General features: G+C 43.6%; 1 protein-coding gene across 2 annotated transcripts in view; it reads right to left on the minus strand.

The window, feature by feature from the left end:
* Positions 1 to 3,292: 3,292 nt before the first annotated feature.
* Positions 3,293 to 27,809, minus strand: part of LOC121875464 (B-cell lymphoma/leukemia 11A-like) — a 92,487-nt gene continuing 67,970 nt past the window's right edge. Inside the window, exons 3-4 of one of the 2 annotated variants that reach the window (XR_006090611.1) lie at positions 6,775 to 11,389; positions 3,293 to 6,738 (exon numbers count right to left, since the gene is read on the minus strand). Coding sequence is in view for 1 of the 2 variants with exons in the window: in XM_042380033.1 (XP_042235967.1) it covers positions 9,117 to 11,389 (2,273 nt within the window). In the remaining variant the exon portion in view is untranslated. Of the gene's footprint in view, positions 11,390 to 27,809 lie in introns of both variants that reach the window. The other variant, XM_042380033.1, reaches the window with a different exon arrangement.

Here is a 27,809-nt window from a genome sequence, read left to right on the forward strand (position 1 = left end):
ATATTCCCTCCATCAAAAAACAACCACCTATTTACCCCAAAACTATAATATTTTCCCCCTTTTTCCTGCCCTGGGTACAACGAACCTGTTTCTTTACGCTGCTGGTCGCTCCACTTATCAGGGACGAGGCATTCATTTATGACCAAATTGTCGTTGCCTGTTAAATTGCCCTGAAATTAAATTCTACATGTTGGTGGTCGGGAAATACCATAAAAAGAGTGGACCAGTGAATCAAACTCAACTATGTATGAGAAGGGAGAATGCATAAGGGGTGGAGTGAGGGCTGGAGTGGGTAGTGAGGGCTGCAGGGGGGAGTAAGAGGTAGGATGGAGCGGGGAGGGGGGTGAGGGCTGAGATGGCAGGAAGGGGTGGAGCGGGTAGTGAGGGCTGGAGGGGTAGTGAGGGCGGGAGGAGGTAGGAGGGCTGGAGGTGGTAGTGAGGGCTGGAAGGGGGAGTGAGGGCTGGAGGGGGTAGTGAGGGCTGGAGGGGGTAGTGGGGACCGGAGGAGGGAGTAAGGGCTGGAGAGAATAGTGAGCGCTGGGAGAGGTAGTGAGGGCTGGGAGAATGTGAGTAAGGGTTAGGAGGGGATAGTAAGGGCTGGGAGAGAGGGCTGGGAGAGAGCAGTAAGGGCCGACGAGAGGGACCAACACACTCCCATTCCAATGTTTATATTTTTACCAAGTCGAAGCCGTAGACGTAAAAACCGAACGAGTAGAAAATGGCAGACCGCGAAAACACTCAACTAAAATATGAAACCCGAATCTCTATAATTTTCCCTCAATCTGATATCAAACGGAAATACAAATTGACGTAGATTCATTATATATATTTGTAACTCGTAAACGCGAATTATATGGAGACGCGAGGTACATGGAATCACTTATTCGAGAATAATGATATTTTGTTATCAGATTCAGTCATTATCTTACTTACAATGTAATTTAATGTACTCCTACAATAGGCATTAATATTTCTCATTGATATATATACCCAGTACACTACACACAGTAAACTGACCAGAAGCATTGTGGTCTAACTTCAATATATGATTCACATTATATACAATAGTCTTATATAAGTTGGGACTAAGAACACGTGAAAATAAAGAAATAGTCTTGAGTAATGTTTCTAAATAGTTAGTAACTACTGATCTCCCTCTTGCGTCGTGTATGGAAACTAAAGAACATATATTTCGTAACTAAGGCCGTAGGTAACGTGATCTTGAAGAGTCCTCCTTTATAAAACACCCAGTGACCTACCCAAGATTTTACGTTTTCTCTAATGTCATACTCTGAGATTTTGCTCCGTTTTCTTTCACAGAATTTTATGACTAACTCTTGTAAATATGTCTTTTTACCGGGACAATACGTATGGTGATAATGGTATAGATAAACATGTAAATAGATAATATCAATACAGCAAAACTGGGTAACTACTCGTTTTATTCACAACTTGTGTTTTTTTATTATTAAAATAGTGTTTTATTTTGTGTTTTGTTGTGATTTTTAACGAATATTTTAAGAGGTTAATGTTTATTTAATGAGATATGACCTCATTAACACTCGTATCCACAATCATAGAATTCTTAATGTTCACTATGCATAGAATAAGAGTCTCTAAAATACACTTATCCCTTGTTACTAATCTTCCATCGGTTTAATTATCGTTTCGCTGGGGACCTATTTGGAAGTAGATCAGAATCGTTCAAAACACTTCAAAATCCATCGCAAAAACATGATTTTAACCTAACCTAGCCTAGCCTAGCCTAGCCTAGCCTAACCTAACCTAACCTAACCTAACCATACTGTAGCCAAGGTCAAAGCACACAGGGAGGTCGAAATTTTCCTGATAATTATAACACAAAACAACACGAAGATCACCTGAAGATCAAACACCCTAAAGTTAACCTAACCCAATCTAACCTAACTTAATGTAATCTAACTCAATCTAACCTAACTTAACCTAATCTAACAATAATCCAACCTAATCTAACCCAACCTAACGTCATCTAACCTAACCAAACGCTACACTAACCTAACCTAATCAAACCTAACCTAACCCTAACCGAACCTAAATTCCCCAGGTAGCGTTAAGGTGTTAAATCATCAGGAAAAACAAACTGGCGTGGGTGGGGGTCTAATCTTCACGTGATCTTCATATACTTGTCAATGTAACTAGTAATTTTATCAACACAATGTATATACAACTATTGATAACTTTAATACCTTGTTGTTCCTGAAGACTTGAGGGCGTCATTTCCATAAAACACAATAATCCAATCCTATAACGACACAGAGACACTAATCAATCCTTCCCTCACAACGTCTAGAGTGCAACTGATAGCTCTCATTACTTCACCTGCACTTAACTATACAAATACGTGTTTTGCCTCCCAGCTGACCAATAAAATCCAGGATTTAAGGCAAAACTACTGTGAGTGGTAGTTCGGTAGTTACAGTAACACTTTTGGCCTCATCAATTTCACAATACTGAATGATATTGATGTTTGTTTGTTTGTTTGTTTATATAAAAATGTGGCATTAGTGTTTTTTGATAATTCTTAAGGTGGATGAAATTCCTTTTAGGTTAGGTTAGGTATATATAAGAAAGATAAGGAATTTACCAAGTAACTCTTCAGTCTTCTCTTTGTATTCGTATTATTGATAAGACTGAATTTATTTGCATATTATTATTATTATTATTATTATTATTATTATATTGTTATAATTTTGTTTAATTTTTTTTTTAGTATCATCAGTATTTTAATTTTCTTGTGTCTTTATCAGTATTATTTGCTTTTATCATTATCTGTTAACCTTATCATCAATATTCATCATCATCGGCATTTTCATCATTATGTTATCCTTACCATCATTATCATCATCAATCATTATTATTATCATTATCATCATCATTCAGTATCATCATAATCATTATTCAGTATCATCTTTATTATTCATCATCATCATTATCATCATCATTCATCAACCCTTGCATGAATTTTCTTAGCAACGTCATTATCAATACATCATTATATAAAGCATCATTATATCATCAATTAATATCAGTATCATCATTATCATATTTCCATCATCATTCTTTTCATCATAATGTTTTATCATTATTTCCATCATAATCATCACCCGTCATCATACTTTTAACAGCAGTCATTTTCATTATCATCATCATTAGTACCTTCATTATCGTTAGTAGCATCATTAATAACATCATATAATCATTGTCATCATCATCACATCATCATAACAAAAGGGTTGCCATAGAAACCACCAAAGACGAAGATAAATACATTTATTCAACTCTACATGTACAAAGATTTCTGTCCTCACGCCAATGGAACTCTAATAAATATAGATGAAACAATGTGTAGTAGAAAGTGCACAAGTCCTCCACCGCTGTCCCTCAAGTTTAGTATAGGTTGCTGGATCGTTTATAAGAAACAAGTGACTATCGCCAGCAGAGGATCGAGCGACTGATTGAATCCTACGTAAAAGATTACTCTGTTTTTTTTTTGTGTGTATGTGTATGTTTGCACCATCAATAAAAAGCATTGTTACACGCGGGTTTGTTTCAAAACTGTATAATTATTATTATTATTATATTATTATTATTATCATTAAACTAAATGGTCAATTAGATTCCCTTTTGTGCCGTATAGAACACCTCTACAGACTGGTCACGAGATGGGCGTTTGTGTGTTGATTTTTCCCTCCCATTTCATTTTTTTTTTTTTTTTTTTTTTAGTGGGGAAAGGGAAAGGGAAAGGGGGGTTCTAGAAAAGAAATAAACCCCATCTCGTGGCGGAGTCTCCGAGGTTCACATTGACAGAGCAGGTACAAGCGTTTCGGTCACTCGGGTAAAGCAACGCCAAGGAAAATTGTCTCGGTCTTCACTAACGACACTAAAAAAGGATTCGGCTTCACAATGATTTGTAAACAACATTAATAAAAATCAGCATTCGGTACAGTCATTGTTTTTGTTTTTTTGTTTTTACAAGTAAAGATCATTTCATTTCACTACCTTAATGACAATAAAAACTGTGCATACGATTAACAACGGGATGACCCCAATTCAAGAGTACAGAACACAGATGTTTTTTTACACATTAGCTCTGAGCGAGGGAGGCAGCAAGCAGCGAGTGGCAGGTGGTATTGTCCACCCTGTCGAGTGTCTGTCAGTCACCTTGGCCGAGTGTCTGGCGCCTCAGGTGAGTGTCTGACGCCCTAGCCAAGTAGTCTGGCACTCTCGCTGAGTGTCTGACACCTAGCCGAGTGTCTGACACCTAGCCGAGTGTCTGGCACCCAAGCCGAGTGTCTTGACACTCTAGGAGTGTCCGAGAACTTAACTAAGTGTGTGACGCTCTACCCAGGAAGTCATAGGACCACTCAGCCAAGGGTAGAGTCATGTGGCAGTCTAACTCCTCAAGGGCCAAGTTGAGCTCTCAGCTAAGGAGGTTTTGTCGGGTCAAATGATCACTCGGCAGGAAGTTCTGTAGCCAAGTGGCTTTTCACCCAGCTGACTGCCTATCCACTCAGTCAAATAGATACTCAGCCGAGCCTATCCACTCAGGACGAGTATCTATTCACTAAGATTACAGTCAGTCAGTCAGCCAATTACCTGTCCACCTAACCATTCTGTCCATGTAGCCAAGATCTTGGCTGGAGTCTACAAAGCAGCACGCGTTGGTCAGCCTTACCCTGTCGCATCCACCTTCTGGTCAATGACGTGGTACAGAGCCACGTGCTGGAGGCCAGCCTACTACCACAGCTGTTGTGGGGTGTCACGCCCACCCTCAGGTCCTGCGCCATTACACGCGGTTTTCATATTCACAACAAAGATAAAATAACCTTACTGGAGTAGGACCTGAAGGCCGACGTCACACAACACTGGATATCAATGTAATAATTCTTAGTGTGCAGTGTTGATCTATTTCCAACAGACCTTCACAACTGCTCGTCCAAGAAATAGATTTTCACATAAAAAATAAACAATCAGAATCATTAAAAAAAAGTTTAAGGAATCAAGTTATTTGGTGCAGAGATGGGGCTTTTGTAGAGTGTCGGCATAACCATTGATTGTACAAATTTGGGATAAAAGTTCATATCAGTTATAATCTATCGTTACATATACAAATATAAACTATCTTATGTACACTATATACAAGGCAGAACTGGTCCAAAATGCAGCCCTGACGGTCGCCACCACTTGTTGTACCGTCTTGCTGGAGTGCATTTTAGTCGCTATCTTTGGTTTTATTATGAAAAAGAGGCTTCAGCTACTACAACATGGAGAAGCTGAAGCCTGTATTATGAAAAGCCCGAAGTTTACATATGAAGCCCTAGGTGACAACATCATGGGAGGTCTAAAGGGAGGCTTCAGCCCACACACTATGGTAAGCTTCAGCCCACACATTATGGTAGACTTCGGCCCACACACACACTATGTAAGGCTTCAGCCCCCATACACACACACACACTATGGTAACCTCCAGCCCACACACTATGGTAGGCCCTGTGACTTAACACCATGATGAACCCCAAAGACAACATACAATGAGCCTGAAAAACCTAAATATGAGAGCCCGAAGCCCACTTTAAACTGATAATTAAAGCCCAGAACACTAATGCTCCTTAATGAAGAAATGAAGAACAAAAAAATATGAAGGAAATCAACAAGAAAGAAGAGAGAGATTATGCATTTGACCCTAAAGCGAAGACATGACACTGGGAGAGGAAGTTGGTTTAGAAAAAAAAAAGGACAAAAAAAAAACCCACCACGACTTCTTGTTTTTCTTTCCAGTGTGTGTGTGTCTGTCAGGTCAAACTAGCCTCTCTTTCGGCCCAAATACTGACAGGTGAAAGATTCTCTAAATATGGCACAAACTAACCCTATGACAGACCGAGAAAGTTATATATATTAATTTTAAGACAAATAATTCACAAAACCGAAACAATACGAAAAAAAAAATGAAAAAAATTTACCTTGACATTACAAAAAATAATAATACCTAGACAGATAAACCGAAAATGGAATCCTAGAAGTGTAAATAAAAATAAGTTTTCAATTATCGAAGTAAAAAATAAAGGAATGTGGCCAAAACAAACAAGAAACTGACGTCATCTGTTGACACGATGACGTCATCGCCAGAAGAGGGAAACAAAAATAATTATAAAGTAAAATAAGATAAATTAGATAATACTGATGTGACCAGCGACAAGGGGAGGGAGGGCTCTGTGCTAGTGGGTGGCTCTAATGGCTCTGTGCTAGTGGGTGGCTCTAATGGCTCTGTGCTAGTGGGTGGCTCTAATGGCTCTGTGCTAGTGGGTGGGCCTAAGGACTCTGTGCTAGTGGGTGGGTCTAAGGACTCTGTGCTAGTGGGTGGCTCTAAGAACTGTGCTAGTGGGTGGCTCTAAGGGCTTTCTGCTAGTGATAGCTCTAAGGACTCTGTGCTGTGAGTGGCTCTAAGGACTTTGTGCGAGTGAGTGGCTCTAAGAACTCTGTGCTAGTGGGTGTCTCTCAGCGCCTACATTATGAAACAAAACAAGTAAATAAACTAATTTCTTTTATGGACTCGAAATGTTTGAAGTCAACACAACAAATTAGTATGAATAAAAGGTTTAAAGAGCCACTAAAATAACTTTACAAGACTACAAACGTTTAAATAGGGATAAATTAATCCCGAAACTAGCTCGTGGAAAGTTTAAACGTTGATTGAGCCACCTAGCAAGGCCTCACCACCTAGCAAGGCCTCACCACCTAGCAAGGCCTCACCACCTAGCAAGGCCTCACCACCTAGCAAGGCCTCACCACCTAGCAAGACCTCACCACCTAGCAAGACCTCACCACCTAGCAAAACCTCACCACCTAGCAAGACCTCACCACCTAGCAAAACCTCACCGCCTAGCAAGGCCTCACCACCTAGCAAGGCCTCACCACCTAGCAAGGCCTCACCACCTAGCAAAACCTCACCACCTAGAAAGGCATCACCACCTAGCAAGGCTTCACCACCTAGCAAGACCTCACCACCTAGCAAAACCTCACCACCTAGAAAGGCTTCACCACCTAGCAAGGCCTCGCCACCTAGAAAGGCTTCACCACCTAGCAAGGCTTCACCACCTAGCAAGGCTTCACCACCTAGCAAGGCCTCACCACCTAGCCCTCAACCTCACCCTCCTATTGGTCGGTATCTCCTGAGAAAACGGGGGTCATTCGGGACAAGAAGGTCATAAGCAACACCTAGCTTAAGGTCGGTTTTTTGGTACTAATAACACTCGCATGTCAACCATTACTGAGTCTTTTTGATTACATTTAGCTCACTCAGTCTCTCTCAAACAACAACATAACAGGAGAAGTCAACATAAACAAGAATAACAAAAACAAAAGCAATAGGTGTTGTTGTTTACAGAATTCCTAAAACCGGATAATATCTGGTTGAGTGAGAGATGTGAACCGTTTATCCGAACTCGATGGTATAGATGAGTCCGGTTGATGAGTCCGGTACACAGATCCGATTTAGTTGAGGTGGACTTGTAGGAGTGTTCGGATGGTGCCACTGTGTTCGGTGATCATGTTCGAACAGCGGTGATGTGTGTGTGTGTGTGTGTGTGTGTGTGTGTGTGTGTGTGTGTGTGTGTGTGTGTGTGTGTGTGTGTGTGTGTGTGTGTGTGTGTGTTATGAGTCTCTTGTGATATTCTTCAATAAAATTCTAGTATCAGTTCCTATTAAATTCATATTCCAGAACATTACAATAAATTCACTAAATCTTAATGCATAACAACAATAATAATAATAATAAAAAAAATAAAAAATCGAATAAATGTGTTTTAGAAATTAAGTAAACACAAGTTAATAATCACTGGAAGGAACCTCCTCTACCCTGAACTCAATACCACTGAGAAAAATAAACCAAACCTGTAGACTACTGATCAAGGAACCGTACACATGTGAACGTTCTCTGAAGATGTTGTCTCTACACCTGTAGCTTAGAACACACAGTTTGATTATTATTATTATTATTATTATTATTATTATCATTGAAAGTCGGCAGCCACCCACATAGACAGTTCGGATGTCCCTGAGGTGAAGGGCTAGCCATCTTTGCACCAAATACCTTTCATTATCTCTCTCTCTCTCTCTCTCTGACTAATGCATTACAAATCAACACACTATGCCGGACCCGCCTATAAGACACAACTCAAAATGTTTATTATCTGGGTAAAGAAATAACACATCTGGGAGAGATCATCTGGTTTGGGTGTTCTCCTGCCGGGGGGGGGGGGTGATCTGGTGGAGGCAGGTCTTCCGACGCCTCACACAAGTGTTGAGCAAAAGGCTGCACTTAGGAATTAACTGATGATTGACTAATAACTTAGTAACGTCAAATAACTTTCAATTATTATGTCGTGGGTCGTTTAGTTAACTTTTGGAGATAGAATTTATTTTCTTTCTTTTTGGCTCCTCGTGGTTGTTGTGTTGTTCTCAGCTGTTAGTGGCACTGTGCGGGTCAGCTGTTGGTGGCACTGTGCGGGTCAGCTGTTAGTGGCACTGTACGGGTCAGCTGTTAGTGGCACTGGCACTGCAGTGGCTGGTACACCGGCCCCCACTGTTGTGACCAGTCAAGGTAGGACAACATACTGTACACTACACAACACATAACATCAATAGGAACAATGGCCGAGTGTGGGCGTGCTGCTGCTGCTGCTGCTGTCACCCTCGCACAACACACAGGACTAGCTTGTTGAGGCGCCCACTGCCGCGTGGGGCGGGACGGGCGCCGCTCACTGGGAAGTCACGTGACGCGAGGTGTGGGAATGTGCGGGCTACGCCACCCGCCCTGCCGCTGCTGCCGCCGCCACTGGTCAGGTGGGCGGCGCTGGGGCTCGGGGCGGCGTCCCTGGGGGCCGCGGCGCTACGGGCGACGTCCAGGGTGGCGCCGTTGGAGCCAGGGGGCCAGACATCCCCCTAAGCAAGAGCGGGGGCGGTGGGCGGCTAGACGCCACCCAATGGTGGGTGGCTGCCCTGGGAAACCCCATGGATGGGGGGGCGAGCCCTTGGGTCCCTGGCGGCGGCAGTTGGGACGCAACCAAGGGGGCCCAATCTCAAGACCCGGGGCCCGACAAATTTGAGGAGTCTCCTGTATCATCGTTGGAGGTGTTGGCGGCGGCGGCGGCGTTGAAGTGAGGGGAGAAGAGACTACCAGATTTAGAAGAGTCGTCGCTGATGACAGGTGTGAAGTGCAGACCCTTGTAGGAGTCGAGCCCCTCGTGAGCCCCAGCAGATAGTGGGGGGAACAACCCTTTCTTATTTTGATTCACAACACATTTACGCATATGTTTTTCTAAGGTGGAGGCGACACTAAATGGCATATCGCAGAACCGACAGCGGTACACATCCTTGCCCATGCGGCCATGCGTCTTCATGTGCCGCGTTAGCTTTGAACTTTGGGCGCATGCGTAACTACACAGGTCGCACTTGTAGGGCTTCTCTCCCGTGTGAGAGCGTCGGTGAACTGTTAGGTTCGAGCAGTTTTTGAACACTTTGCCACAGTATTCACATGTGTCGTTCCTTCGGCTCTCTTTCTTTGGTGGTGGGACGAGGGAAATAGGCGTCCCCGGCGCCGAACTCGTGCCGGGTTTCGGCAGAGACCCAGGGATATCGCCTGGCTTTAAGGAACCCTCCGTCAGTAGTTTCCTGTGTAAAAAGTTCGCTTCCGCCGTCGGCATCCCGGGGAATAAGTCTTTGGGTGAACCTCCTGTCCCTGCCAGGTTTGGGAGCCAGAGTCCAGCGTACAGGCTTCCGTCCCTCTGAGCTTGGACTAAACGCTTCTGGGCATCGTATGGATTATCGAAGGCTCCCAGGAGTGTCTGGTGAGCCACATCGAGAGCAGGATGAGTACCCATCAACCCCTTTGTCAGATCGTCTCGTAGCTTCAGTTTTTCGATGCCATTAGTGCGGACCTTCTCGCCGTCCTTCCCCATAGGATGGTGAGTAAGACGACCAGATTCTTTTAGTGCCTGGTGGTAAGCCTCGCTGTAAGCGGAGATGTTCGCTAAACCAAACTTATCCATAAGTTCGCCTACGACGGATTTTTGTTGGTCTCCCCTCGAGAGTTTGTGGTTGTCTGCCGTGCTGGAGGAGACGCTCTGAGAGGTGGGCACCGGGGTACTCTTGGAGGTAGTGGAGAGGTCTTCAGGTTCATCGTCGTCCATGTCTTCTTCTGCAATATCTTCTTCTTCTTCGTCCCCACTATCACAAATGGAAGGGTTATCGTCGTCTTCGTCAATTTCTTCCTCCTCTTCTTCTTCCTCTTCCTCCTCTTCCTCATCATTATCGTCCTCAGTCTGAGGGCGTGAGGAGTCTGGGGAAGCGCTTTCCGTGCTTGAACTCTTCTTGTGTGCTTTCATATGCAAGCGTAATTTTTGTGGTGTGGGTAATGTTTCATGACACTTTGGGCAGCGGTAGTCCTTCTCGCCTGTGTGAAGCCTCTGGTGGATGGCCAAGTTGCTCTCCCACCGGAAGCACTTGCAGCAAGTCATGCACTTGAAGCGACGCTCGGGAACCATCATGGCCGGGTCAGTTCGGGTGGAGGTAGGTGTCTGGGAGGGCGCTAAGCTGGAGGGAGTAGGAGCATTAGGTGAGGCGAAAGGTGGTGTTGGGAGAGGCTTGCGAGGCGAGGTGGAGCTGGTGGGACTGGTGGTGCCTGCCAGCTGCCGTAGCCGCTGGGAGTAGAAGTCAAGGTTGGGATCACCGCCTGAACTTAGGGGCGTGGGCGCCGCATGGCGGGGTGCGCCCAGCCCGGGGTCAAGAAAGGGCGGCCGTTCGAAGGGAGGCGGGAGAAGACCAGGGTTGAGGCGCAGTCCCTCCTGCAGGAGCTGGTCCATACGGAAGTCGTGGCCTGGCCGCATGAAGGGCGGGGCGAGACCTGGCGGAAAGGGAGCCCGGGCGTCCCCTAGAGGCACCCGAAGTAGGTTGAAGGGGTGGTTAGGGTCCAGCAGGGGCGCCGTCACGGGCGGGTGGGGCGGCAGGGGCGTCGTGCCTGACGATACTGGTGTTGAGATCTTGCTCAGATCCACCTTCGACAAGTCCACCTTCGTTATGTCAACTTTGGTGAGGTCAACCTTGGAGGGGTCGAGTAGCTGGAGGGGCGGTAGGTGAGGCCCCGAGGCCGTGGTGGCCGTGGAGGACACAGAGGCTAGCGGGGAAGAGTGGGAGGGCCTGGGTAGACCCGGAGGCGTGGAGGGCGTGGAGATGGGAATGCCTATCGATGTCTCCTGGTAGATGATGATGCCGTGCGAAGACTGGACGTGTTGCACCAGGGACCAGGCTGACCCCAGCACGGCACCACACGTACCACACACGTACCGCGCAGGTTCTGAAAGACAACGCCTTTGTTAGTATTGTATGCGGTGGTACAGTAAGACATTAGTAACATACATACAACATAAACTTGGAAATATTATCTGATAAATTTTAGCAGCTGGCTAAAATTTATGGCATCTCAAAAAGTCTAGGACGAAACGCAAAAGTAAAAAATCTATAATTTACACAAGAAGGTATAATAAAAAGACATTATAATTTAAAATAAAACGAAATAACATTTGTTCCATAAACCAAGAACTAAAAATTATAAAGAGAAAAACCCACATCAATAATATGTATTAATATTAAATCTTCGGCACAAGAGCCTAAACACTTGAGCTCCACCACCACCACCACCAGCAGGAGGAAGAGGCCGCCGTCACCGCCTACAGCCAATCTACCACTACTCCCGAGAGACACCAACGTCCTGTCGATACAATTCTACCATGAAAGAACAATGCAATTTCCACTCGCCTCTGCCACCTACTTATACAACTGACCAAGGATAATGCATCAGGCTGAGGGACCGTCGCGTCTCGATATGACCGTCTTGTTTACTGCCACCAAACACCCCGACACACCCTGGCTTAAAGTTCTCCTGACGACATGTTCCTCTAACACCAGCATCTTGTATATCAGTGGTTATAGGTATAATTAAGACACAAGAGAAGATAGGAGTTTGTAAAGAGAGAGAGAGTGTGTAGCCAGGAAGAGGAGGTGGTGGAGGTGTGGGTGCAAGAGTCGAGACGAGTTAGTGTGTGTGTCCCGTGGGTGCTTCCCTGCGCCTCCCCCACAACAAACTCAGCCAAACTTTCCAGACACTGTCCAATAAACACATTCACGTGCTTCCCTCACGCCCTAAATATACATTGAGGTATTCTAACATATATAAAACATAAAGTCCAGTTTTTAACGTTACCCTGAAGTTCATAAATCAATTTGTTTTGTTTTTTAGCCATATACCCCAAATAATATTTATTGGTAATACTGTAACAATCATAATACTGCGCATCTGGTAACACTGTATCAACATAAATACTACGCTTTTTGGTAACACGACATAACCATAAACCTGAGCTTCTGGTAACACTGTATAACCAAAATCTTGCTCTTCTGGTAACACTGTCAATCCAAATGCCAAATGTCTCCTTCTGTACACTAAAAGGGAACACCAGCAGTACACACTTCCCAGACACATGAACACACATTATTTCTACACAATATGGAAGAGACAAACAAAGACTCCTCAGACCTTACACAGGCAGCGGAAGTGACAGCGGCTGGCACACACACACACACACACACACACACACACACACACACACACACACACACACACACACACGGTGAGAGAATATACTACAGTCACGGTTTTAGTCTCAGGATAATTCTGACGCCATCTTAAGAATCGTTAGTTAAATGACCAAACTTGGGAGTTCTTACGTCTTCAGTTAGGTTAGGGGTAGGTTAGGTTAGGGGTAGGTTAGGTTAGGGTAGGTTAGGTTAGGGGTAGGGTAGGTTAGGTTAGGGGTAGGTTAGGGTAGGGGTAGGGTAGGTTAGGTTAGGGGTAGGTTAGGGCGAGGTTAGGTTAGGTTAGGGGTAGGTTAGGTTAGGTTAGGTTAGTGTTTATTATTGGTTATTTTCCCGTGAGACCAGACCAGCAAGGTAAAAAAATTGGTCCAAAGATTATTATCGACGTTTTGTCCCTGGGTAATAGTCGACCTGGGCGTAGTGCAGGGGGAGTGTCTTAACTTATTAATATTTGGGTGATGGTGGGTGAGTGGGTGGTTGGGTGATGGTGGATGTTGGCGGGTGTTGATAGTGGGTGAGACGGGCATAGTTCTATTTGGAAATCGTTGTATGAGGGAAGAACTTGCAGAAGATGTAGTTAAAAGAGGAATGCTCGCTGAGGGAAGGTCATCGTTGTAAATGAGCCTTTCTTCAAGTTACCTAAATGTAAATGAATAAAAATCGATTTGGTTGTAATTGTAAAAAGAATATGAATCGATTTGGTTGTAAGTGTAAATTAATATAAATCTATTTGGTTGTAGGTGTAAATGGCTGTACTAGCGCTTAAGTGCTCCACATAAGTGTTATAGAATTAAGCAGAATTAAGTGGCAAAAACTATAGCTGCTCTACATGGGGGAGGGTGGCAAGAGGGGGTGGGGAAGGAGGGAGGGGGCGGTGAGGACAGTAGTAGGGTCTGAAGGTTGGAAGGGGGGCAACTGAGCATGTGTGACGCTCCCCTTCTCTCCCTCCCCTAAATTCACCCATCCCACCCTCCCTCTCTTCTATCTGTGTACACCTGCCTAGACAGTTATCTCTCTCTCTCTCTCTTCTGTTTCCCGGAAATTTCATCAACCCAATTTACCCTTCTCTCTCCTTGTATTTCCACCCCATAACAACTGGTAATTTGTAGCTATATTTCCATTGGGGATTAATATTGGTTATTATTTAGTCTTATTAATGGAGGGAATTAGATATCTTTATGTGGTTTATTAAGTGGAGAGAGTTCGTTGTGTTTTTGGCATTGTGATTATTTTTGATGTGTTTTGTGATCGTTTCCCCTACTGTGTTATTGTTATTATTGTTATTATTACTATTATTATTATTATTATTATTATTATTATTATTATTATTATTATTATTATTATTATTATTATTATTATTATTATTATTATGGACAGTTAAGGTGTAGAAAGTAATATTCTTTTTTCATGAACAAGGAACATACGGAACACCACCATGAACACGGAACAATCACGCCCAATATGTTACCCTCCTCCACCCACCCACCCACTCAGCCACCCATAACAAAAAACTACACGAGTCTAAGCACCCATGAGAGAGAGAGAGAGAGAGAGAGAGAGAGAGAGAGAGAGAGCAAAAATAATGATGTTTATGCAAATTGGTGTGTGAGCGACATGCGTGGATGTGGTTTGTTCTTGTGCGTCACCAGCCAGCCTGGACACTATTGTCTTGGCCCCAGTGTAGCCACAGACCGACAACCTCCCGCCCCCCGTCCATGCTCTCTGCTTTACCGGGGACACCAACTCATTAATCAACTTTCTCTGTGATATATTACTCTATAAATATAAAATACAATAACTAGTATATGTGGGAGTTATTTATGATGTGTAAGTGTCGTGGTTGTGGTAAATCTTTGATATGAACAGTGGAGGGTCACACGGGTGAGAACAGTAGTCCACCTTGGCGACACTGTCTTCCACGCGACACAGCCTCCAACATCCATCTCCGAATCACTGAGAAACTGACTTTGGTTACGCGTTCTGCCACCTTGTATATTTCATCTGTCGTATTATTCGTAACACACAACTTATTTCCCTCAAATTACCGCTAAAAATCGTAAAACAAAACAAAACGATCGCATTTATTGAACGGCAAGAAGCAATTTAAACCTCAACCCGGTTTTATCGAGGCGGCGGAGCGAGCATCAGGGTCGTGTTGCGGTGAGGCGAGGTGGGCCACGGAGGGGCGTTGTTGGCTTGCTCGTTCCAGGATGTTCTCAGCACCAGGAAGCCTCGGTATGGTCAGCGGCGCTGTATTGAGGGGTAGGGGGAAAGAAGGGGAAGGGGGAGAGAAGGGGGAGGACAGGGAGGGAGGGAGGGAGGGGGGGACATCGATATCGGCAAATTATGCAACAGTGTATCAAGCGCTACTGATAAACTAGAGGAAATTGAGTCTTACGTAAGGAGAGAATTGAGGCGAGGTTCAGCAGCGAGCAAAACTGGAAGTCGTATCACATTTACTCTTGTCTTTACTTTTCTCTCTTCTCTGGTTATCGTCTATCTGACTTTTACCTTGATGAGTCCATTTTCATGCTATTTTTCCCTCCCCTCTCTCACTATCTCTCTCTCTCTCTCTCTCTATTTTCTTACTATCTCTCTTTCCCACTCTCTTACTATCTTTATCGCTATCTCTCACTATCTCTCTCTATTCTCACTATCTCATTTTCCCACTATCTCACTATCATCAGCTTTCTCTCTTTCTCATTATCTCTCTCTCATGAAAATTAAATTATTCCAGTAATTATAAGGAAAATTAACCTTTTACTTTGCTCATAATGTTTCCTTACCACAAACGAAACCTGTGGCTAAATTAGGTAAAAAGAACTCGTTATGTTGTCTTTTGGAGAATAAGTTCTTTAGTAATTCTTAATACGGATGAGAGAGAGAGAGAGAGAGAGAGAGAGAGAGAGAGAGAGAGGCACCCACCCAAACCAGTACTCATTCAGCCAGAGTACTTCCCTTCAACAAGTACTCAAGACAATTTCCCCAACTCACCCTCGCCAGCTTCTCTCTCTCTCCTCCCTTCGCTAGTACTCAGGTAGGATGGACTCTAGGTGGAGGTAGGGTGAGGGGAGGTACAGGTAGGTCAGAGGGGTAATAACGCTCGCCCCCCGGGTTCCTCTACTCTCCCCTCATTTTTTTGAACGATATTCGAGGGGAAACAAGTGACGTCGTGTTCCTGAGGGTGGATATTGGACATATCATTCCAGATGCCTCACATACCTGCCGCCAATCTCTGCAATACACCAAAACACGGGAGCCTCTGTCGACCCCCACACACACAATGTACTAAAGCTAGTTTCCCGTCGCTTTTTAAAGAGGATCTATAGTTGTGTCTTGCTTCTGATGCTCGTTTGTTTTGTTTTTCAGTTGTTTATATATACAAAGAGTATTTAGTACCTTGTATTGTTTTCTGATGCTTTATATTTGATCTGTTTATGTGTACAAGGAGGGTTAAGTTCCGTTTATCTTAATTCTGATGGTCTCAGTTCTGACGTTTATACTTACAAAGAGGATTCAAAATGTGTCGCTTATACTTACAAAAGGTTTCAAATACTATTTTTGTTGGGTTTCAAAGATACTTCGTGTTGTTTTCAGAGAGTAATACTGTTTTTTGTAGGTTGTGATCAGTTTTATATAGGATTAGATACGTTGTGGTTGTGATGCTCTCAGTCCTGTCGTTTATACCCACAAAGTCCTGCTTATATTTTGCCTTGGATTCTGATAACGTCTAAAGAAGATCTCGAGTTTTGCATTTTAGTTTAATTAATTTAATAATAGAACTATATATTGAAGATCGGATAATAAATAAGACTTTGTTGATTTTAATGACATTGAACTCATCTTTTGTTTAATTTTTGATATTTTTTTCATTTTTTTTAATGATTTGATGGACAATAGATTTCAATCCTAATTCAAAAGGGTTCGGAGGCTGTTTGTAGGTTTTGATAAGTTTATAGAATTTCGTTTGTTTTCTCTTGGTTTCGACAGACACAAAGGGATTCGTATATTGTTTTGATCTGAATATAATGAAAAAAAAACAAGAATTACCTGTGATCTCATTATCTGTTTACTACCATGACGTAACACCATCATATATCAGATTATATATAACATTATAGTCATGACGTCATCTCATAAAATAGTTATGACATCAAAAACAAAATACAAACAACATTTATGACGTCATCTCAAAATAATAAGTCATGACGTCATTTCAAATCAATAGTACTCATGACGTCATCTCATAATATACAAACAACACCCATGACGTCATATATATATAAAAGAAGCCAAAACAACACAATTCTTGATGACCGAGACGCAACACAACGCCCCATTACCACCATAATGACGCCTCCACCCAAATCTATCTTAAACTTGGTGGGTTAAAGTCAGCAAGAGCTCGAGGGAGGGAAATTAGGCAAGCAAGCCGTGACTCCCACCAAAACAAAACCACACGACGCGCTCAACTTGTTTAATCGTGTCCGGACGAGTTTAGCGCGGCCACCAATAAGAACCTTGGCTGGCCGGGAACTACAACTGGGTTACCACTTTAATGTTTTTTGGGAGAGGGATTTTCTGATTTTTGTTGCTGTTTTTGTTGTGGTTTTTTTTGGAAGTTATAGGGTTTTTCGGGGGTGGGAATATTTTGAGATTTTTTTTTTTGCGTCTTATGGGGTTAACAGTTAATGTGGGTTTTTTATGGGTAAATATTCAGATTTTTATTTTTTCTTATTTTTTTATGGAGTTACCAAATATTTTTTTCTAAGGAGGGAATATTATTTTGTCTTATTTAATTTTACATCTAGAGAGTTAATATAAATTCCTATAATATTTTTATTCTATTCCCGCTTTTGTATCTGAAAAAAAAAATATCAAATAAATTTCACTACAAAAGAAAGTAAAAAACATGAAGGTAAATCTAACGAGCCAACGACCGGAACTAGGGACCATGGAGTTTACTTGTAGTCAGAGGGCGGTGGTATCATGTCCAGGAACCTCACACTATATAATAAAATGTTTATGCGTCATCGTCCTTATATATATTACTCTCCCAAGCAATGCCCCTGAGACCTTATCTCCTCCCTCCCTCTCTCTCTCTCCCTTATCCCTCCCTCCCTCTCTCCCTTATCCCTCCCTCTCTCCCTCCTCATGTAAACAAACGCTCATCATCTTCCTGCTAAGCATCTTACCACCGATAACTGTCCATCACCCATCTCTCCCTTACCTCACCCACCCTTTCCTTTGCCTCACCCACCCCCTCCCTTGTCTCACCCACCCCTCCTTGCCTCACCCACCCTCCTTGCCTCACCCACCCTCACTTGCCTCCCACCTCCCCCTCACCCACCCCTCCCTTGCCTCACCCCCCCTCCTTGCCTCACCCACCCCCTCCCTTGCTCACCACCCACCCACCACCCTCCCTTGTTCACCCACCCCTCCTTCTCATCCCCCGCCCTCCCTCCCACTCGGCGTCCATATGGGGTGGCCGTCGTCGTTGTACCAAAACACACTCGGGCGGCTGAGTCCACTATGCGGGTCCAGCACATTAGGGGTATTACCACCTCATACACACACACCACATTCCTAGACAAAGGGGTTCTCGCTAGTGATGCCAGGGAGCGAGGGGCGTGTGTTAGGAGGGCTCAGGGAAGGGGAAGTTAGGAGACAGGGCAAGAGGACGCAAAGTGAGGGTTAGGAGGGGAAAGGGGAAAAGGGTAGGGGAACAGAGGAGGAAGGGGAAGAGGAGGAGGAGCAGAAGGGGGAGGGGAGGAGGGAGGGAAGAAAAGGATGAGGGAGGAGGGGGAAGAGAAGATGAGGGAAGGAAAGGAGAAAGGGGTTGGGAGGCTCAGGAGGGGGGGGGGGGCCTCTCGCGGCGGAGACACAAGAAGTAATAAAGTTTATTTTTTGCCTCAGTTGTGCTATAATGCTCGATGATGAGGGTACTACTGCCTCGTCTTAGTCCTCAGGGGCAGTAAAGATTTATACCAATAAGACCAGACTGGACGTTGATAAATACTAGACGATAAACGTAATAAGAGTAATAATGCCTGGGACGATCTTAGTTTTTGTTATCCTTCCCGTCAAAAGTATAGATGCCAGGGAAAATAAAATAGCAATCAGGGTGAAATTTTGATGAATGGTATATAATGTTATGTGAGTTATATGGGTGATGCTCCAATGTCTTATTTTATTTTTTTTTGTATTCCTTGAAAAGTATAGATATTGAGGATAACTAATTGTGATTTGGACGTCAAGGAAAACAAAATACGATCAAGACACAAAGAATAAATAAAATACGATCAAGACACAAAGAATAAATAAAATACGATCAATATAAGTGACAAAATAAAATATGGTCGCTGGTGACAATAAGGGAGTAGGCGATCCTGTATGTATAGTTCCAGCTTGGCGGGGGATCGGAAACCATAAAAGTGATCGACTGAGCAATGTTCAGGGCTAAGGAACAATACCAACTGCACGTCATAACTTTACATTAAAATACAGAAGACACGGAGGAAGATTCAACCCTCTGTTAAGTCATTAAAGTCGATTCGTTTTTGTTTATAAATATTCTACTGGTGAGCTTTAGTTAATAGTACTGAGTATACATAAAGAAAAAAAAAATATAGAATCAAATCGTCTTTGAATATATAGACAACTTGAGACCGTAGTGGGTTATGATATTATTTTGTCTTCTGTAAACAAAATAGAATCTGAACATCTATACATCTATAAACAATTGTTTGTCTGTCACCTATTTGGATTCAGCTTTCTTACTTCACTTCCTTAAACACACCTCACACGTGTATTGATTTACATATATAAAGAAAACAAAAAACAAAAAAAACAATTGACGATCGTTTAACAATATCATATAATAAGTCGTCCAGATTAATCAGGTGGTTGCAACCAATTATTAGCCAGAAGGTAACATTATCACTTGAGCTCAGCCAATCAAAACGTCTCATCTCTCCTGTACCAATCAGCTGTGGGCGGAGGATCTTATGGAAGGTCACAGTCACGGACATAGGCTTTGATGTATTTAGAGCTCTGTCTGTCCGTGTGTCTGTCTGTCTTTGTAAGTCCAAGAACGTAAGATTTTTTCTCTCTCTCTCTGCCCCTGAGGTCAGCCCGGGGCACCTCCTGACCACAAGGCTTCCCCCCTCCCCCTACTCTTGAGACCCTCAGACCAAATATTACCATACCTAAGGCCCTCCAGCACGCCTCCTGCCCTCAGTCGTCACTCGAATCATTACTGTAAAGCCATTAGAACCGCACAGTCTATCTTGAACCATTAGAACCGCAGAGTCTATCTTGAACCATTAGAACCGCAGAGTCTATCTTGAACCATTAGAGCCGCAGAGCCAATCTTGAACCATTAGAACCGCAGAGTCTATCTTGAACCATTAGAACCGCAGAGTCTATCTTGAACCATTAGAGCCGCAGAGTCTATCTTGAACCATTAGAACCGCACAGTCTATCTTGAACCATTAGAACCGCAGAGTCTATCTTGAACCATTAGAACCGCAGTTAATCTTGAACCATTAGAACTGGAGAGTCTATCCTGAACTAACAATGGTCTCCGTGGGTTGGAAGCGATCTACGGGGGTTAAAAATGGTCTCCGGGGGTTAAAAATGGTCTCCAAGGGTAAAAAGCGGTCTCCAGGGGTTAACATCAATCTCCGCAGGTTTAAAATCCAGAGCTAAGTTAACTGAGATCTCCAGGTCTTAAACTAGGAGACGTCATCATCCCCCCCCACCTAATAATTACACCTCTGACTCGTCGACAATGACTCGCAGAAAAGAGAGAGAGAGAGAGAGAGAGAGAGAGAGAGAGAGAGAGAATGATGGCCGCTCTCCTTGTGTCCGGTGCGTATAGCGGGTGGATGATGGTCTGAACATAGCGGTCTGGGACGGTGTTTTGTTGGCGATGATGTACAGCGTCTGGAAGCAAGATGTGGAGTGTACCTGGGTGGGATTTTCTTTATGTCTTTTGAAGGGTTTAAACTCGGGATTTTGGGTGTTTTAATTGATTTTTTTATTAGAGGAGTTATTTTTTATTTTAATTGGTGTTTTTTTGGGGTGTTTTATTTATTGATAAGTTGTTTTATGTGATATATTTAGACTTTGGTGTTTTAGAGAATATTTTAATTTTTTTGGAGGTTAAAACTGATTTTTTTGGAGGGGAAAATTTATTACGAGTGTTTTATCTGTGTTTTTAAATTTGTAAAACATCTGTTAATTTTTTATTTTTATTTTTTGCTTGGAGATAAAAATTTTTTTTTTTAGAAGAGAGGACGATTATTTCTTTGTTATATCCTGTATATGTTTGTTTTATTTACGTTCGTGTTTGTTTTAAGTGTGAAAAAAAAACCCTGACTAGTTTCTTCTTGATTTATTTAACTCTTTCTTTGAGACGATCGTTAACAGATAGACGATATAAAACAACCCACATTAATCTTCCTCCTATCCTTCCCACCCTCCTTCTGGTATCCTTCCCATCGTCCCATTCCATTACTAGCCATAGCTCACACACACACACACACACACACACACACACACACACACACACACACACACACACACACACACACACACACACACCCTTCCTGCTGCAGCTTCACCACCTGACTCTCTTCTCCGTATGTCTCCTAGCCAGTTATCTCCGTCTGTCTCCTAGCCAGTTATCTCCATCTATGCTCTGCTGCCTCCGCTACTGACGAGGACTGCATGTCGATTTCTTGGTTTCATTGTCTGTATTCATATTATTATTTTGCGCCTGTGTGTGTGTGTGTGTGTGTGTGTGTGTGTGTGTGTGTGTGTGTGTGTGTGTGTGTGTGTGTGTGTGTGTGTGTGTAACTGTTCACTCGCATATGCTTTAATTGTAGTATTTTTCCTAAATTGTTTTCTTCTTCTTCCTCTTCATAGTTGTATTATCATCATCTTCCTTATTATTACTATTCTTTCTTGTCATCGTCATCACATTTTCTTCATTTCTTCTCTCTAATATATAAACCAATCTCTTTATTTTCACTTCCAATCAGTTCAAACCTAATTCATAATCCTTTGACAACCTTCTACCCCTCCTGTTTCCCCCTCTCCCGTTCCCGTTCCTCCACACCCCATCTCCCCTCTCCCGTTCCCGTTCCTCCACACCCCATCTCCCCTCTCCCGTTCCCGTTCCTCCACACCCCATCTCCCCTCTCCCGTTCCCGTTCCTCCACACCCCATCTCCCCTCTCCCGTTCCCGTTCCTCCACACCCCATCTCCCCTCTCCCGTTCCCTCCCTCATTCCACCTTCCTCATTCCTCCCGTACCAAGCTCCACCCAATGTTACCAACTTCACTTCACAAACAACCATATATAATTCTTATACCAAGGTAACTAACCATCTCTCAGTGTTGCCAAGCAGATGGTAAGATCAGAGTAATTAGGCAACCCAGTGTAGATCTTGGTGTTCTTTTGCCTTTGTATTGTATTCAAGACCTGAGTGGACAAGCTGGGAAGAAGTTAGTCAAAGTTCTGCAGTTTAAGTGATGTTGTTTTGAGGTGTTGTGGTCATGGTTGTGTTGTTTTGAGGTGTTGTGGTCATGGTTGTGTTGTTTTGAGGTGTTGTGGTCATGGTTGTGTTGTTTTGAGGTGTTGTGGTCATGGTTGTGTTGTTTTGTTGGTGTTGTGGTCATGGTTGTGTTGTTTTGTTGGTGTTACTAATTACAGGGATGATTATTTGACCTGCATACATACATACATACATACATACATATATACATACATATATACACAAGTAATATACGTATGACCTCTATTTTCATCTTGTATAAAATGACAAATGTATCAAGTCCAAATCATATCTGAATCAGTATTAAGTTATTCCTGTTATCAGTGTAAATGAAAATAGAATCGGGATAACAGAATCGGTGTAAACTGACAATTGAAGTGTCTGTATTTTTTTTAATTACAGATATATAATGATATCTATAACTTTGACCACTGTGTTATTTAACTTCGAAGCACGTCCCCGATAGCCAGTAATAGATGAGTGGCCCATTAAAGTAAAATTCCCGTTTTCCTTCAAGACGGTGAATTTTCCCGCGGTTAGTGACGCTTCATCATCATCTCTCTCTCTCTCTCTCTTTGCTGCAGTTCCTCTGGCTAGGCTGCACCGCCCTACAGCCCTAGGCGCCCTTGGTGATCGGTGAGGCTGGCCCAAGTGGTCGCGTAAATTACAGGGTTCGTGAAGATAACCAACCCTTCATTATGGCTAGGCCTACGACCTTCTCTCTTCCAGTACCAACGACCTTATGATCTAAGAGCTGTCTGCAGGCACCTCTCACGGAAGCCTTTGAATGTATTGCTCAATTTATTCACATATAGTACTAGTGACTTTGAGGTCTAGTCTAGATAACAGGGCGTGTATGTAGCGGAAATGATGCGTGTGGCGTGGTTAGAGGAAAGGCGTGTAGGCGTGGGTGTAAATGTGGGGCGGAAGAGGGTGTGGGGTTGGGTGGATGAGAGGTTAGAGGGTGGGTGGTGGCGTGGGGAGGTGATTATGGGGTGTGGGACCAAAGTAAACACTGATTACCCACCCAGTCATTAGGCAAATGTGACGATCTGGAGGACCTGCCTCTTTTATCTTCTCTAAACATTGCTTCTCCTTCTCCTCGACTTACACCGCCCGGAGATACATCTGTTACTGACGTAGAAACTATCTCTTAGAATGATGAAGAGTGATCAGCTTGAGAGATACGAGAGCTACACAACTTGACCTCTCTTGTGACACTCCCATAGGCGACAAAAACAGACACACCAATAACAAACGCATAGTAAACTTACTCATATACACATAGGCACTCAAACGCACACACACACACACACACACACACACACACACACACACACACACAAAGCATCAACTGAAGGTCGAGCATCACGCCACATTATCCTGACGACGTCCTAGCCACTCTATCTCCTGCAGGATCCCCTCACGCCGCGGCCCCGACACCATGGCATTCAAGAAACCCCACGGAGGAGTAGGCCGGGGTATCGGTAAGGCTCCGGGGCGAGCCAGGTACTACCCCGCGGGGCGCCCCGGCAGGTACCAGGCACGCTACATCATAACCCGTCATAATCCCAAGGTCCCGTGGCCGCCACCCTGCTGGTCACCTTCCCGACCCTAGACACATGAACCCATACGTTCCCTCGATTCCAATTTTATCATCATTCAATAAATCACTACTAACTACTTATAAAACTTAACTACTTGTAAAACACGTAAAGTAATATCAATACTTAATAACTATTTACTTGAAACATAAGCTAATAAGTGAAGAATTAGTTTATTTTGGTTTTTATTTAAGGTAAAGTCAAAGTCAAGTTTAAGGAACCGGACGCGTCTGTCTTCGGAGTAGGCCTGTTGTGGTGGTGGTGCGGAGGGTGGAGAGGAGATGGTGGTAGTAATGATGATGATGGTGGTGGTGGTAGTTATGGTTACGACGATGTGGTGCTGGTGGTGGTGATTATAATGGTGACTAATGATGATGAAGATAATGATGAAACTAATGATGACGAAAGAAAGATAAAATAATGATGATAAATATAAGTTGATTGTGATAATAACGTTAACCCTTTGAGTACGATGAAGTAATCACTTGAGTACAGAGTCATCTTACTCTCATTCATAAGGTTAAGACATCGTACTCCAAGGGTCAAGTTATCATCGTACTCAAGGGGCCAAGTCATCATTGTACTCATGGGGTGAAGATAACTATGTATATTAATAGTTATTAACAGGTTATGGTAATTCTGATTCAAAAAGGTGTGATGACGTTGTTAATGAGTTACAGGTGAGTGTGAGTGAGAGAGTGAGTGAGTGAAAGTGAGAGTGAGTGAGTGCAGTGGCGTGGGAGTTGAGAGGGAGAGCGAGGGAATCTGTCATGGTGGGTGTGTGTGTGTGTGTGTGACAGATGTGTGATGCCTCTAGTAGTGTCCTCACGCACACTTGTACACTAGGATGACCGTAATAGGTGCTGAAACCATCCTACCATGACTGACACCTTCCTGCCGCCATTTTGACACCATCCTACCACAACTGACACCACCTACCGCTATCCTAACACCATCCTACCACAACTGACACTACCTACCGCTATCCTAGCACCATCCTACCACAACTGACACCACCTACCGCTATCCTAACACCATCCTACCACAACTGACACCACCTACCGCTATCCTGACACCATCTCACCACCACTATCACCATCACCTCTAAGAACCGCATCACCAACACCACCATCCTCAACACCATCTCCTCCAAGTACCACCATTACCACCACCATTCTCGCCAACTACCACCACTATCATCACCATCAGTCAACTGCCACCACCACACATCATTTTCGTCAGTAATTATTAGGACCTGACATCGCTCTAACCTTCGACCAATCAACTTCAACGATGACCTTTTACATCATGGGGGTCAACCAATCAGGATCTTTTATTTACAAGACTTAAAAGTCCAACGTAAATATGGAATTAGTTTTGATCACTAATAATAAAAATAATAATAGTAATAGTAATAACAAAAAGAAGAACAAGACGAAGAACACGAACAACAAGATAAAAATACAGTATAGATTAAAACACGTAAATCCAGAAGCCCTTTACAATATTCAACATCATTATTATGGCATTAAATCCCCCAAAGGAACAACCCCTACCCCCCCCCACCGCCGCGTAAAAATAAAAACCCGATTGGCAAGTATCCGGAATGCGTTTACCCGAGGATGGGAAACCTTACCCAACCAAATACCTTATATCAGACAACAACAAAAAAGAGCATCGAAATGACCTTGAAATCATAATCTTCCCACACCCACGGCAGAAGACGACCATACGACACACAAAAACACGGCGTACGACAAAATAAACCTTCGTAAGTCGAGTCGTTACCCCGTGATATATGGCGGTGTACGATAAAACAAATAACAACGTACGACTAAAATTAACTCGTGATCGTAAGTTCAGTCGCTGCCCCGTGATGTATGAAGGGTGGAGAATTAATCTTAGCGCGCCGTTCCTATACGATCAAGGGTAACTAATAAAAAAAAAATACCCACATCAAACCCAGAAGGTGTATTTAGAAAGTTATCATTAAAGTAGCGTTGCCTTATTACCGGTAGCCAGATAATGGGTGCGTCGTGAGGTGCTCCGAGCGGCAGGACGTCTGGGGAACCTCTTGCCGTCTCCCGTCCAGCACGCGACGTTTGGATGGTACGAGGAGAAGGAGGCTTTGAGGGAAGGAGGAGAAGGAGGGTGTTGGGGATAAGGATGAGGGAGGAGGGTGTTGGGGATGAGGAATGAGGGAGGAGGGTGTTGGGGATAAGGATGAGGGAGGAGGGTGTTGGGGATAAGGATGAGGGAGGAGGGTGTTGGGGATAAGGAATGAGGGAGGAGGGTGTTGGGGATAAGGATGAGGGAGGAGAGTGTTGGGGATAAAATACCTCTTCTGTATGTTACAATGGTGGTTAATTTCGTGGTACAGTCTCTCTCTCTCTCTCTCTCTCTCTCTCTCTCTCTCTCTCTCTCTCTCTCTCTCTCTCTCAACTTTACTATTCTTTCACATCACAAACGAATTTTAACAACTACTTTACGTGACGATATCTGAGGGGTTAGATTAAGTTAAGTTAGGTTAAGTTAGTCAAAGTTAAGTTAAATTAGGTTAGGATACGATAGGTTAAGTTGGATTATGTTTGGATAAATTAGGTTAACGTTAGGGTGGTTAATCTTAATTTAAAATAAGCTAATGGGGATTTAATCTTCAGGTGAACCAAACAAACTTCAGAAATCAATTAATAACAAGAGTAAAGTTATCACGTTAAACTAAGATCCCACAAGACTGGTTAGTATGTGACTCAGCTGTCTTAGTCTCATCTCCAGTAACTTGATATAAACTTCGTGAGAATTTCCTGCAGTGTGACCAAATAAAAAATAAAAAAACACTCACTGCTAATAATAGAGAGATCAAGGTCGACGTCCCAGAGCAAGCAGTCGTGACTCGGGTGGCTCTTACAGGTGACCTTTCCGAGGCATTTATAGTAGGGTGGTGCATTGAGAGAGAGAGAGAGAGAGAGAGAGAGAGAGAGAGAGAGAGAGAGAGAGAGAGAGACTAATAGAATTCTCCCAAAGGCTATTTCAGATTTCTTCTCAGGGTGTCTTTCACAAATTAAGGGGAGGCCACCAGAGACTCAGGCCCAGGGTGTCAATACGGTACTTTTAGATCTTTAAGGAGAGATATAACCACTACCTGCTTCGGGTTTATCTGCAGCAGGAGATGTATGAAGTCTCCCTGCAGAGATATACCCACCAGCGGCCCCGGTTCATCCCCAGCTGGGGGTCTGGGCAGAGTAAGGCAACGTTTGATGGTTTCAGAGCCTTGGACTGGAGTGTGGCACAGAGGAAGGTCCCCGTTTGATCATTCCAGAGGCTCGCTTGCGTAATATTCCAAGCGGAGGTGCACCACCCCACTCAGCATACAGCCCCTGGGCGTGTCTTCCACCTGGGGCTTCCTCCTCCTCCTCCTCCTCCCCCCTGTGGTGCCACACACAAGCAAATAAAACAATAATTGATTGAAACACTTGGTAGGCAACAGCTGCCGTACCCATAAATTATCTGTACAATAATTAAACAGTATCCACCAACATTAATCATTATCACATCTATAACTTATTAATTATAGTTTCTTACTATAATATTACCTAACAAGATGATACTCACTATATGTATCTTAAGAACATAATTATAACGCTTGAGATTTTGTCCTTTTAAAACTCCCACCAACACCTTCCACCCCCACCCTCACCCCCACCACCTTCACCCTCCTCCACCCCCCACCCCTCCCCAACCCCCACCCCACCTCCTCGGAATTTAATGTATGCGCACTACCTTCGTGACGAGGAGTTCCCCAAGTGATACCTTCAAAACTCTCACACTCCACCCATCATGCCTCTCTGGTTTTTTTTTCTCTCCTTCACCACCCAAGACCCGTCCAGGGCACAGGACATGCCAATCAGGCCCCGACCAGCCGCCGACCCTCTGCTGACCACCACCACCACCTGTGC

The sequence above is a fragment of the Homarus americanus genome, unplaced genomic scaffold, assembly GCF_018991925.1.
Source record: "Homarus americanus isolate GMGI-L3 unplaced genomic scaffold, GMGI_Hamer_2.0 scaffold40333, whole genome shotgun sequence".
Taxonomy (NCBI): domain Eukaryota; kingdom Metazoa; phylum Arthropoda; class Malacostraca; order Decapoda; family Nephropidae; genus Homarus; species Homarus americanus.